At 43.7% G+C, this 13857-nt stretch overlaps 1 protein-coding gene across 1 annotated transcript; it reads right to left on the bottom strand.

Annotated features, from left to right (window-relative positions):
* Nucleotides 1-903: 903 nt before the first annotated feature.
* On the bottom strand, nucleotides 904-13820 carry LOC149431236 (chymotrypsin A-like). The gene is made up of 7 exons (XM_089665769.1): nucleotides 13754-13820; nucleotides 13169-13272; nucleotides 9970-10049; nucleotides 6920-6998; nucleotides 5631-5811; nucleotides 3237-3370; nucleotides 904-1114 (listed from the first exon to the last, which is right to left on the bottom strand). The coding sequence occupies exons 1-7, from the start codon at nucleotides 13803-13805 to the stop codon at nucleotides 953-955; spliced, it is 792 nt and encodes a 263-aa protein (XP_089521895.1). The 5' UTR covers nucleotides 13806-13820; the 3' UTR covers nucleotides 904-952.
* Between the last annotated feature and the right edge of the window lie 37 nt (nucleotides 13821-13857).

The following is a 13857-nucleotide window of genomic DNA, read 5'->3' as shown; positions in this document are numbered from 1 at the left end:
GCAGCACCCGTGGAACAGGGGTCACAGAGCAGCACCCGTGGCACAGGGGTCACAGAGCAGCACCCGTGGCACAGGGTTCACAGAGCAGCACCCGTGGCACAGGGGTCACAGAGCAGCACCCGTGGCACAGGGGTCACAGAGCAGCACCCGTGGCACAGGGGTCACAGAGCAGCACCCGTGCACAGGGGTCACAGAGCAGCACCCGTGGCACAGGGGTCACAGAGCAGCACCCGTGGCACAGGGGTCACAGAGCAGCACCCGTGGCACAGGGGTCACAGAGCAGCACCCGTGGCACAGGGGTCACAGAGCATTTATGACTCCTTTCAGCTGTCATTTACCAACTGATACAAGATGATTAAACACAATGGTGATTATTTAGTGAATTTATAAATTTTAAAATGATAATAAAACCTTACATACTGTATACCCAGTAAAGTGACTGAGCTCAGGGAATACACAATGATGAATTAATCCTCCTGCATAAGCTGTACCTGTTTATCTGCACTCTTCTCTCCTCTGCAGCCTTCTAAAGTACACAGATCAGATAGGATGTCTCTGCTTTCCGGATGTGGGGGTGGGGCTCTGATGTCACACACAGCACAGCATAGAGATCAGAGCCGAGTGTAATCAGAGACATGAGTGGAGGAAAGAACACACACCCCTCTACACAGTCTCACAGAGAAACATGCTATGTGTTGGGGGGTGGGGCCATCCCTTGTTTTTGCCTGGTGTCAGGAAAAACCGTCAGAAATGATTCAAGTGGATAACAGAGGAAGAAGAGAGCAGAAATAATCCAGACTAAGTGCTGTGGACTGAGGTAAGTACACACTGTATGGGGGTATGCTTTGTTCAATTGTCAGTTCAGAGGTTTACAACCACTTTAAGAAAACACACATCCATGTATTAATATAAAAGTTACTTTATTGAGTAGCAGAAATTCATTGGATGGTATTTAGTTGGCGGCGACAGTCTGGTCCACCCAGGATCTGAGGACGGTGACTCGGGCGTAGATTCCGGGAGCAGATGGAGTGCAGTCAGGGCTGCCTGCGGACACAACACCGGCCAGGGTCCAGGCTCCGTTCCTCTGGCATACAAGGGGTCCACCAGAGTCACCCTGAAAAGGGGCAAATAGGGGAATTATAGAATAGTTCTCAAGCAGTCGTCTGTCCTTTGGAGTAACCTCTTGCTGCCCACATAACGCTTATATCCAGCAGTAAAGAGGATGGGCTTCAATGCCCAAACACTATCACACACAGTATGCGCCCATGGATGTCCAAAGTGTTTGTGCTAAGAGCACACTCCCAACATGGCGTTCACTGTCACAGACAGCTCATAGCTTCTAATTAAGACCAGGATCTGCTGAGAGTGGCTTCGGTCAGGTGACCACTGTGACAGCCAACCACAGTGGTCACACTCTCCCCATCCAGTCTCACATCCCTTTGATTGTACATTTACCCCCCGGGTGCAGGAAGGACGTCCTAGTCATGTGACCACTGTGACAGCCAACCACAGTGGTCACACTCTCCCCATCCAGTCTCACATCCCTTTGATTGTACATTTACCCCCCGGGTGCAGGAAGGACGTCCTAGTCATGTGACCACTGTGACAGCCAACCACAGTGGTCACACTCTCCCCATCCAGTCTCACATCCCTTTGATTGTACATTTACCCCCCGGGTGCAGGAAGGACGTCCTAGTCATGTGACCACTGTGACAGCCAACCACAGTGGTCACACTCTCCCCATCCAGTCTCACATCCCTTTGATTGTACATTTACCCCCCGGGTGCAGGAAGGACGTCCTAGTCATGTGACCACTGTGACAGCCAACCACAGTGGTCACACTCTCCCCATCCAGTCTCACATCCCTTTGATTGTACATTTACCCCCCGGGTGCAGGAAGGACGTCCTAGTCATGTGACCACTGTGACAGCCAACCACAGTGGTCACACTCTCCCCATCCAGTCTCACATCACTTTGATTGTACATTTACCCCCTGGGTGCAGGAAGGACTTCCTAGTCATGTGACCACTGTGACAGCCAACCACAGTGGTCACACTCTCCCCATCCAGTCTCACATCACTTTGATTGTACATTTACCCCCTGGGTGCAGGAAGGACTTCCTAGTCATGTGACCACTGTGACAGCCAACCACAGTGGTCACACTCTCCCCATCCAGTCTCACATCACTTTGGTTGTACATTTACCCCCCGGGCAGGATGGACGTCCTAGTCATGTGACCACTGTGACAGCCAACCACCGTGGTCACATGACTGGGAAGTCCATCCTGCACCTGGGGGGGGGGGGGGGTAAACGTCCAGTTAAAGGGATGTGAGACTGGATGGGGAGGGGTTAATGTAGACAGAACCATGGAGTCATATTATTTACTTACAACAAGACATAGCTCCTATCTGGGTGTGGATCCAATTCAGTATATACTGTAAATAAATGGCACCATTATCTGGATTATGAGAGACAGAGCAATGTAATCCCAAATTTTTTCTTTTGGGGTTAACATATATTTGAAGAAAAGCTGTAATTGGTGTGTTATGTTGTGGGTGATGGGAGCAAGACAGAAAGTGAGGGGAGATTTCATGAAGGGGGTCCTTTGAATAGTCATGAAATCATGAAGGGGCTCCTAATCCTTCTCATCTCTATATAGAACAATATATTTTTTTAATTATTATTATACAATTATTATTTATATAATCGTAGGATGTTCACTTTAAGGTGGCCTTGTGCGATTATCGCCAATTTCTGGACTTTGTATGAACCACAGAAGGTCATATACACACCATGATGGCACTGCTCAACTACAAGACCAAGCTCGACGCCATCTTACATACTCTTTGACAAAAAAAAAAAAAGGGTCTCAGAAGGGGAACTTGAAATCTGAAACAAATCGTGAAACACATATCTGAACCATTAAATGGTCTAAAAGAGACCTATCAACAACAGTGAAATGCAGAATATGGTCCACCGTATGAAACAGAACACAGGACCATCTATGGTGGAGCAAATCATTGAGTATTCACTCGTCACTACTCGTTAGGATTGAATTAATATTTAATCCTTTAATAGATCTAATATTCGATGTATTGTATGATAATCAGGCTGCATAGATTGTTCTGCCTCATATAAAGTGACCCAAATTAGAGATATTTGGATCCATATTGTTCTGTTCCACAAGAGGACTAAAGAAAGCCAACACTTGTCAATAGAACAGTTGGTCATCATACCTTGCAGGAGGAGGCACCGGAGGCACCAGCGCAGATCATGGAGGCCTGGATTCTGGGTAAAAAGTATTTCTGGCACTCAGTGTTGGTCAGAAGAGGAAGTGACACCTGCTGGAGTTTAGCTGGGGTGGCTTGTGCTGAGAGAGAAAGGGAGAAGAAGGATTAACATAAAAGATGAATAGCAACTAACATGTATAGGCTCTAGACATATGGTAAACGACCATATTGTGACCATACCATTGGAATGCCTATTTATACCAGAATGACAGCCCACCATAGAAGACCATATTATGGCCATATCAGTGTGATGACTGTTCATACCAGATAGACCGCCAACAGAAGGAAACCACATTATGCAATATCATTGTGATGCCTATTCCTACAACTGTATACTGACAGCCCTCCATAGAAGACCATATTATGGCCATATCAGTGTGATGACTGTTCATACCAGATAGACCGCCAACAGAAGGAAACCACATTACGCCATATCATTGTGATGCCTATTCCTACTACTGTATACTGACAGCCCACCATAGAAAACCTTATTATGGCCATATCAGTGTGATGACTGTTAATACCAAGTCGACCACCAACAGAAGGAAACCACATTACGCCATATCATTGTGATGCCTATTCCTACAACTGTATACTGACAGCCCTCCATAGAAGACCATATTATGGCCATATCAGTGTGATGACTGTTAATACCAGATAGACCTCCAACAGAAGGAAACCACATTATGCCATATCATTGTGATGCCTATTCCTACTACTGTATACTGACAGCCCACCATAGAAGACCATATTATGGCCATATCAGTGTGATGACTGTTCATACCAGATAGACCTCCAACAGAAGGAAACCACATTACGCCATATCATTGTGATGCCTATTCCTACAACTGTATACTGACAGCCCTCCATAGAAGACCGTATTATGGCCATATCAGTGTGATGACTGTTAATACCAGATAGACCTCCAACAGAAGGAAACCACATTATGCCATATCATTGTGATGCCTATTCCTACTACTGTATACTGACAGCCCACCATAGAAGACCATATTATGGCCATATCAGTGTGATGACTGTTCATACCAGATAGACCTCCAACAGAAGGAAACCACATTACGCCATATCATTGTGATGCCTATTCCTACTACTGTATACTGACAGCCCTCCATAGAAGACCTTATTATGACCATATCATTGTGATGCCTGTCCATACCAGAGGACAGCCAACAGTAGAAGAAATCATTACATCATATCATTGTGGTGCCTTTTCAAATTACTGTATACTGAAAGCCCACCATAGAAGACCTTATTATGACCATATCATTGTGATGGCTGTCCATACCAGACTGAAACTGATATTTTGCCCTGTTGTTACTGGAAATGGCTGACAGTACTTATGAAGCTTCTTTTTAAGTTATTTTTCCTACCAAAAAAACTAGCATAAGCTGAGGCTTTTAGTGGAGTTCCTACAGCTCATCGGAGCTTTCTGAGTCAAACCTTGTTGAGCTGGAGAGAAAAAAAGTGGAATGAGAGCCAAGGAAAAAGTTAATATTACGTCAATCTTCATAACTAGGCCCTAATGACTGAAAAAGAATTTAGGAAAATTTACAATAATGAGATAGGGAGTTGTCCCACAGTGTGGCCATCTAATGACCATGAAAAGCCACTTAAATAAAAGGAAAAAGGGCATTTGCCTCTAGCCCACCAGCACAGGGCAATTGTTGTCCATGTTCTCTCAGGAGAGATCCATTGTCTCTGTTGGTCTTGTTGGCCAGTGGGACAGATAGTGATGGAAAATCCCAAATTTTAAGGATGACACCAGAATAGGAGCTTAGCAGGATCTTTTAAAAGCGACATATATCTAAACTCTCTAATTAGGGATTTCCCTTATTTTAAAAAGGATTCCTCAGTAAGAGGTCTCTGAAACAGGAGGTAAAGGGGAAACCTTTCCAATGAGACACACATAGCAAAAAAACTGACAGAGGTTGTACCATTTTCTATACCCAAAATGAAAAAAAGAGTCTTTTGGCTAAAGTTGATTAGGATTGATTCACTCGGATTAAAATGGATTCAATCGAAACAATCTTATTTTGTTAAACCATTTACATTGTAACTAGAATATTTCATCAATGATGCCTGTAAACAGTTTGCAGGCATCGCTTACACAGGAGCCACTATCTAAACTCCTGGTGCAAAAAGCACGACCCTAATCCAAAAATTGACTGCTGGGTCACGCCAACTAGAGCTGCACGATGCCCACAGCAGGAGAAGAGGAATGTCCTACAAACTTAGACAAATTTTTTTAGGGCGTGCTTTGCATACCCAAGGGCTTTAACCGGTTAATACTTTTTATTTTTGAAGAACATCTAATCCCCTTACTGGCAGCATTGGTGTATCCCCATCCGGTGGTGACACATCTTTCTCCTTCATTGAAGACATCAGAGGAAGCAGCAAGACACACGGGGGACACGCGGTCATTGAGGGAGGCGGGACTGGAAAGCTTGATCAGGGCGATGTCATTGACCTTAGTCCAGTCGCTGTACTGGGGGTGACTGAAGAACTGAAAAAAGGTATAATAATGATTAATGTTTTTATAGAGTTTAATAAATCAGAATCTACTAGTGAAGTTGTAATAAATGTGCCTCTGAATCTTCTCCGTTGGTAGTTTAATCTGCTTACTTGCCATTTTTTATTCTCCTGTTAACATTGCACTGAGAGTTGCCTCCACCTTAATCCACCATCCTGTGTTAATTTAAGTTGAGGAAAGCTGAAAAAGTCCCCAGGGTTAAAAAATGATGGAAGTGCCAGAACTTCATGTAGATCAGGGGAATCTCAGCTGACAATTTAGGGGTTCAAGAAGCTACTTTGAAAGTACAACTTCACCAACTAAAAAAATTAAAATTAAAAAACAACACAGGGGTTGGCAACCTGGGCACTCCAGCTGTGGTGAAACTACCAATCCCATGACGCATTGCAAGACTCTGGCAGCTATAGGCATGATTCCCAGAGGCTGAAGCATGATGAGATTTGTAGTTTCACCATGGCTAGAAATCTAAGGTTGCCTATTCCTGGATTAGAAGATGATAGACGTCCTCCAGCCAGGAAATGAGGCGGAGCTCTATCTGACTTTCTGCAGTTTCTAATTCACATTGTGAGATGCTCACAGTGTGCAGTGATAACAGAGTAAACCACTTGAGTCCAAGAGAGGGGCTGGTACAACTGTGCAAGACTGAACAGAAGGCTGGAGGTCAAATTTATCGACTGTCTTGCTTTGGGACTTGGGGGCAAAGAAAACCTCATTTATAAGGCCCACTTGTTGTCTTGGAATGAACACTTTGTGCCTTGATGACCCTTCCTTTGGCAAATCAGAGGATCCCAGTGCATGCAGAAATCAATAATCTGTGCTCAGGTTTTTATAATTAAAATACGCTCATTAATTCATTTCTATAATTAATTATTTCCCTTAAAATCTGAAAAATAAAATAAAGTTTTGTAAGAGAGGAAGAAACGTCTTGTAGGATCTTCTGAACTCCATCCCATGTCCATCCCAATCTGTGTACCGTTTTATAAAGGAATAAAGCTTCGAAGATACATTGACGACGCTGATCACGTTCTCACATCTAAAACTCCTAAAAAACAAGAGGTCTCCTTCAGTAAAAAGAGCTTACTTTGCCGATGGACTTGATCTGGATGGGATCAGCATTGGAGGAATGATCAAATGCACCCAGGACCACACGGTGGGAATTTCTGAATGAAACAAACATGGCAGGTCATTGGTAAATGGTGGGGTGTTGTGGTGACTGTGGTTTTCAAACTCAACCCTATTCTCTCTATACTTGGGAACATTGTACATGCCTGGCAGTGCAAGGTCATGTATTCACAGTGATTTAGCAAAGGGTACAAGACTATGCCACCCATGCTGTCTACATCCCTCTACTTTCGACAACCCCTAACTTATGCATCTTGTAATAAAAAGAGTTTATAGTCAGTTGTGAATTGAATATATGGCTCTATATTGCATCTGATTGTCATGGAGACCACTTGGGCTCCTGGAGGGACCTGGGGGCCCATCTTCTTTCGACTGACTATGGACCCAGGACTAAGGAGATCCCCCTCTTGGGGTTAGAGGGAACCTTTTCCCTAAGAGGGTTATATCATTTCCCTGGGTACCTGGCTTGCCATGATTTATACCAGCTACCAGTTCCATGCAGTTAGGACTGGAGGGACTATTTCTGGGACCCCTTGGCATACTGTGCATAGTGGAACTATTATCCTGGAGTGACGTGTTATGTGCAGGGGGTGAAATCCAGAATATGTAGGGTTAAGAAACTTTATTTTCTGTTACAGGTTTCTTGGCATCAGCTATTGTTTGCTGTAATTAGGTTTGGGCGATAAGCTTTCACTTTGTTTAACCACCTCCAGAGTCCAGTCTGCTGGGTGCCAGGAAGGAATCCATTGTTTTCTTGTGTTTTATTCTTTATTTGTTTATGTGATGGAATTTTCTCCTGGGACTTGTAATGTGGGCCATACTTGTCTAGAGGGAAGGTTTTTGTGTATAACTGCTGTGTTGTTTGTTGATAAAGTTCGCCCTGTTTTACTCCAACATTGGTTCTGTCAGATGCTTGAGATAAATTTGCTATCTAAAGACTGTCTGGTAATTAAGGAGGTTTGGAGATACTCAGTTAGAGTGGCGGGCAGTCCATCACACTGATCTATAAACCTCTGGATGGACAGTTGGATAAATGGTTCTATATGTAGGACGTATCCGGTCTATAAACCAGAGGCTCTGGATGGACAGTTGGATAAATGGTTCTATATTTAGGATGTATCCGGTCTATAAACCAGAGGCTCTGGATGGACGGTTGGATAAATGGTTCTATATTTAGGATGTATCCGGTCTATAAACCAGAGGCTCTGGATGTACGGTTGGATAAATGGTTCTATATTTAGGATGTATCCGGTCTTTAAACCAGAGGCTCTGGGTGTACAGTTGGATAAATGGCTCTATATTTAGGATGTATCCGGTCTATAAACCAGAGGCTCTGGATGGACAGTTGGTTAAATGGTTCTATATTTAGGATGTATCCGGTCTATAAACCAGAGGCTCTGGGTGTACAGTTGGATAAATGGTTCTATATTTAGGATGTATCCGGTCTATAAACCAGAGGCTCCGGATGGACGGTTGGATACATGGATCTATATTTAGGATGTATCCGGTCTATAAACCAGAGGCTCTGGATGTACAGTTGGATAAATGGTTCTATATTTAGGATGTATCCGGTCTATAAACCAGAGGCTCTGGGTGTACAGTTGGATAAATGGCTCTATATTTAGGACGTATCCGGTCTATAAACCAGAGGCTCTGGGTGTACAGTTGGATAAATGGCTCTATATTTAGGACGTATCCGGTCTATAAACCAGAGGCTCTGGGTGTACAGTTGGATAAATGGCTCTATATTTAGGATGTATCCGGTCTATAAACCAGAGGCTCTGGGTGTACAGTTGGATAAATGGTTCTATATTTAGGATGTATCCGGTCTATAAACCAGAGGCTCTGGATGGACAGTTGGATAAATGGCTCTATATTTAGGATGTATCCGGTCTATAAACCAGAGGATCCGGGTGTACAGTTGGATAAATGGTTCTATATTTAGGATGTATCCGGTCTATAAACCAGAGGCTCTGGGTGTACAATTGGATAAATGGTTCTATATTTAGGACGTATCCGGTCTATAAACCAGAGGCTCTGGATGGACAGTTGGATAAATGGTTCTATATTTAGGATGTATCCGGTCTATAAACCAGAGGCTCTGGATGGACAGTTGGATAAATGGCTCTATATTTAGGATGTATCCGGTCTATAAACCAGAGGATCTGGATGTACAGTTGGATAAATGGCTCTATATTTAGGATGTATCCGGTGTATAAACCAGAGGCTCTGGATGGACAGTTGGATAAATGGCTCTATATTTAGGATGTATCCGGTCTATAAACCAGAGGCTCTGGATGGACAGTTGGATAAATGGTTCTATATTTAGGATGTATCCGGTCTATAAACCAGAGGCTCTGGGTGTACAGTTGGATAAATGGCTCTATATTTAGGATGTATCTGGTCTATAAACCAGAGGCTCTGGATGGACAGTTGGATAAATGGCTCTATATTTAGGATGTATCTGGTCTATAAACCAGAGGCTCTGGGTGTACAGTTGGATAAATGACTCTATATTTAGGATGTATCCGGTCTATAAACCAGAGGCTCTGGGTGTACAGTTGGATAAATGGCTCTATATTTAGGATGTATCCGGTCTATAAACCAGAGGCTCTGGGTGTACAGTTGGATAAATGGCTCTATATTTAGGATGTATCCGGTCTATAAACCAGAGGCTCTGGGTGGACAGTTGGATAAATGGTTCTATATTTAGGATGTATCCGGTCTATAAACCAGAGGCTCTGGATGGACAGTTGGATAAATGGCTCTATATTTAGGATGTATCCGGTCTATAAACCAGAGGCTCTGGATGGACAGTTGGATAAATGGCTCTATATTTAGGATGTATCCGGTCTATAAACCAGAGGCTCTGGGTGTACAGTTGGATAAATGGCTCTATATTTAGGATGTATCCGGTCTATGAACCAGAGGTCCCGGATGGACAGATTCCCAATGAAGCATTGCAGGGAACACTGACTTTATAGTAGAATATTACCATATAAGACTCACCTGACTGGGCAGTGGGCAGCAGTGACAACCCAGAGACTGTTGATGAGGGAGCCCCCACAGTAGTGGAATCCAGTTGAATCCTGTAGAAGAGTCATGAGGTCATAGCTTAATATACAGATCATTTCACCTACCCTATGAAGATTCTTATCCCCCCCCATGGAAAACTGAACAATACTATGGTCACAGAAGAGCACCACCAAAGACAAGTTTTAGGCCAGATAGATAATTACAGGCACATAGGTGACATTGCCACATAGTATTTAAATCTGAACTCCAGACAGATATAAAATACAATAATTAATGCAGTTCTATATTTATTGATTCATCATTAAATATAGTTTTTTAGATACAAGCAGAGTAATTATGTGCATGTGACCTCGTATCAGATTTAATCAGTGTTCCTAGAAGAGGTGCAATAAAATTGTCTAAGAATGTATCCTTCCTGGAGGAAAAGCTGCTCTCTTTTCCCTTTAATCCTGTTCATTGACTTTCTCCTGGAGAAGAGGACCAGCCATTTCTGGATGCTTACATTTCCCTTCATCTTCACATCACATGGCTAATTGCCTAGGTAGTCACTGGAAGACACCCAAAGCAGCACCTTCAGCCCTCCTATTGTTATTATTTATATATGCCAACAGGACTGTAGATTTTTATTTTATTGGATTGCACAGTAGTCCAATCAGAGATAGTTTCCACCCTTGGAGATATAGAGGGAAAGCCTAGCCGCACTCCCTTCTCTCTCTGATGTTTGGCTTGTGTCTACCTTCTCCATCCGCCTGCTTATCAGCTACTAGGTGCTTCTAAGTGCCATGTTCTGCTCCTTGATGTTCTTTGGTAGGATACATCTCACTGTAGCCACATGTTTGGCAAGCCGTCTGAAACTGGATTCCTTTGCTAATTAACTTGACTACTGCCTTTCCTGCTCTGACACCATGACATCAACATGAGATTGGAGTAATACTAACAAGTGTGTTGGAAATTGATTGTTCAAATAAAGCAAGTTACAGTAATACAGAGCTGTCACCAAATTCTATAACACCTGATAACATCTATACCAAAATTGCATACCGGGAGCAACACCAATGGTAACTGGGCCTAGACTTCTCCATTCATTCCAAACAGCTTAAATGGTAACACTATAAATGGTAAATGGTAGGAGTGCGGTAAAGGCAGCTTGACTAAGGATCATACAAACCCCCAGAGGCTACACTGCCATTTGACCCTTCTAGGACCAAGCCTGCCTGCAGGACTTTACTATATAAGAAATAAAGCAATCACCAGGGGAAGAAAAAAAAGAAGTGAGTGGTAACATGTATACAAAGTACTGTGAGACAGAAAGGAATGGTGTCAGGGCAGGAGCCGAGGAACGAACAGGCAGGCCTAACAATGTAACGCACTGGCTGATGACAACCACCACCCACAGACCGAAGTCCCTCAGGGCGCGGAGTCTAAGTTCCAGGCTGCCCTTCACCAGGGCCCCTGATGGTGGGGATGGACTTGACGCAGCCAGGAACCAGGTCGCGGCCCCCGAGACACCTCAGCTGCGGTAATGGCCGCCGCCAATGGCGTGTAGCTGGTGGAAGAGACAAAAGAGTAGTCAGACAGGCCGGGGTCAACAACAACAGGACAAAACAGTACAGGACAGCAGACGAGAATCACAGGTCACGAGCCGGGTTCAGCAACAGAAGGTCAGATCAAAGGAGAATACAAAGAATAGTCAAGTCACAAGCCGAATCAGATACCAGGAGAGTCACGAGAGTCAGAACAGAGTAATAGCAACACAAAGACACAAGACACAAGTGCAAAGAGCATGTGCGGGCCACAGGCTTATATGTCATCAGCCACGCCCCTCTGGGGGATGGACCACAGAAACCTGAAGGCATAAAAAGGATTCCCACCATGCACAGCAGAATCCAAGATGGACGCCAGCACATGGAGTAACATAACCTCAGGGAAAAGGTAGGACCTTGACAAATGGTCTCAGAATGGTTGTCTCTTCCGGCTTTGTTGGGGCCATTATGGTGGTGCACAAGTTGTGATGCTTGGTGGCTTCCGTCTGCTCTCAGTTCAAGACAAACTATTGAGGAGGTGTTTAAAGAAAGTAAGTTCTTTGCAGAGGAACATTAGAAAAGAATGCAACAAGATCAGGAGAAAGTAATAATAGTTCTGGATAGGGCAATCCTGTGGAGGGGATAATGTGTGCTCAGTGGTGGACTAAGCAGGCAGGGCAATGCCTAGGGAGAAGGAGGAAAAGGCAGTGTTGGGCTAAAGTCATAATCCCTGAGGTACAGCGTGTGTAATGGTTTTACAACCCTCTCACCAATCCTGCACTACAGTCATGGATGCCAATGGCACAGCATTCCCTTATGGATCTATAGCTTGAGCTCCGGTGGACCAACTTTTGTACTGCTGATGCAGAGATGAAGACTGGGGATCCCACTCTCTGTTGCTGGAGATGCAGAAGAAAAAGAATGGCAAACCTGCATTGGAATACTGGGGTGCTGTTGTTTAGGCTGCTTTAGAGGCGAGTGTCTTGAGGGCTCAGCACTCTAGCCTGAGCGTCTGTCACCTTCCTTGATATGGCACTATGCCCTGAATCTCCCCAAGCAGTTCACTCAGCTCCGCTCTTCTCCTCCTCTCCAGCTGTATAGTTCTCTGGGAACTCTAGTTTCCTCTCCATTGTATAGTAGAGCCACCTATACATAGTGGAACTACACCTCCCATAGTCCTTTCCTTAATTGTGTCTCCTCCTTTCAGCCCAGTGTCAACGAATCAGAGAGAGGGCACAAAGAATCAATAGAGACATACAGTAGCAAGCAGGCACAATAATAGTTCTGTGAAGTCCATATTTGTCTTGTTTCCCTTAAAAGGGCCATTGTGCCAGCACGTGGCCACATCACCTCCCCCTTTATTTTTCAAAGAGGGTTGTCACCTGCCCCTGCCTCCTCTCACTTTGCTTTTCTGAGAGGACTGTGTTACATTACATCTTTCAATCTAGAATTGACAAATAAAATATTCAGTCATTAAAATTTAAAATTTTGTCCATGTGAGGTCCAAGATCTGGGGGATGGGGGAGGGGGCATGTGTTTGTACACAATGGATGGAATTCTGGGCTGACAGATCCCTAGAAATGATATTAAATCAAAAATGTTACAATTCAGAAAACAAGATTAAAAAATGTGTTAAGAAATGATCGTACCTGAAGAGACACCTGCCATGGCCAAGAACCAGAGACGGCGTTTTCACCGTTCACAACCCTGGCGTAGCCGGAGATAAGAGGGCTGATGGCGGGAACCCCGCAACCTGAGAACAACACGTTCTTATTATTATTGCCAGTAATACATTGTTACACACTGCGATATAATACAACACAATGTCTGTTTGGTCTCTTTTTGTCATCTTTGTCTACAAACGATCATTAATATGACAGATTTTCATATATTTAGAATGTAATTTTTTTTTATCAAGTCATTAAAAAAAAAATATTCAGAGCCAGGCTATCCCAGCCATATATTGGTTAGTAGTTTGATGGCTTCATTGTCTTATCCATAGAGGATCGGAAGTTAATTTTTGAAGCTGAATTGAATCCTTTAGAACAGTTCTGCGGTGTGATAATTAAGATGGAGATTGCCAAAAGTCTTCCATATAATCAGATCCATCTATCACGGTTTACATACACTTTAAGAATGTATGTATCTAGTATGATATATATAGTACATGTAAAATAACATACATAAATTATATATATAACAATGTACCACAAACATCCAGTACATGTACTCACCATAGGTTCCGCTGAGGAGGACCAGGCAGGACAGGACCCACAGTGCTGCCATTTTCTGCTGTTGTTGGCTAAGAGGATGATGGTAAGGTCTGTTCAGCTTATAT

The sequence above is a fragment of the Staurois parvus genome, unplaced genomic scaffold, assembly GCF_062004578.1.
Source record: "Staurois parvus isolate SC_StPar_1 unplaced genomic scaffold, SC_StPar_1.0 ptg002334l, whole genome shotgun sequence".
Lineage (NCBI taxonomy): Eukaryota > Metazoa > Chordata > Amphibia > Anura > Ranidae > Staurois > Staurois parvus.
Note: the sequence above shows the minus strand (reverse complement) of the source record. Positions and strands in the feature narration are given on the sequence as shown.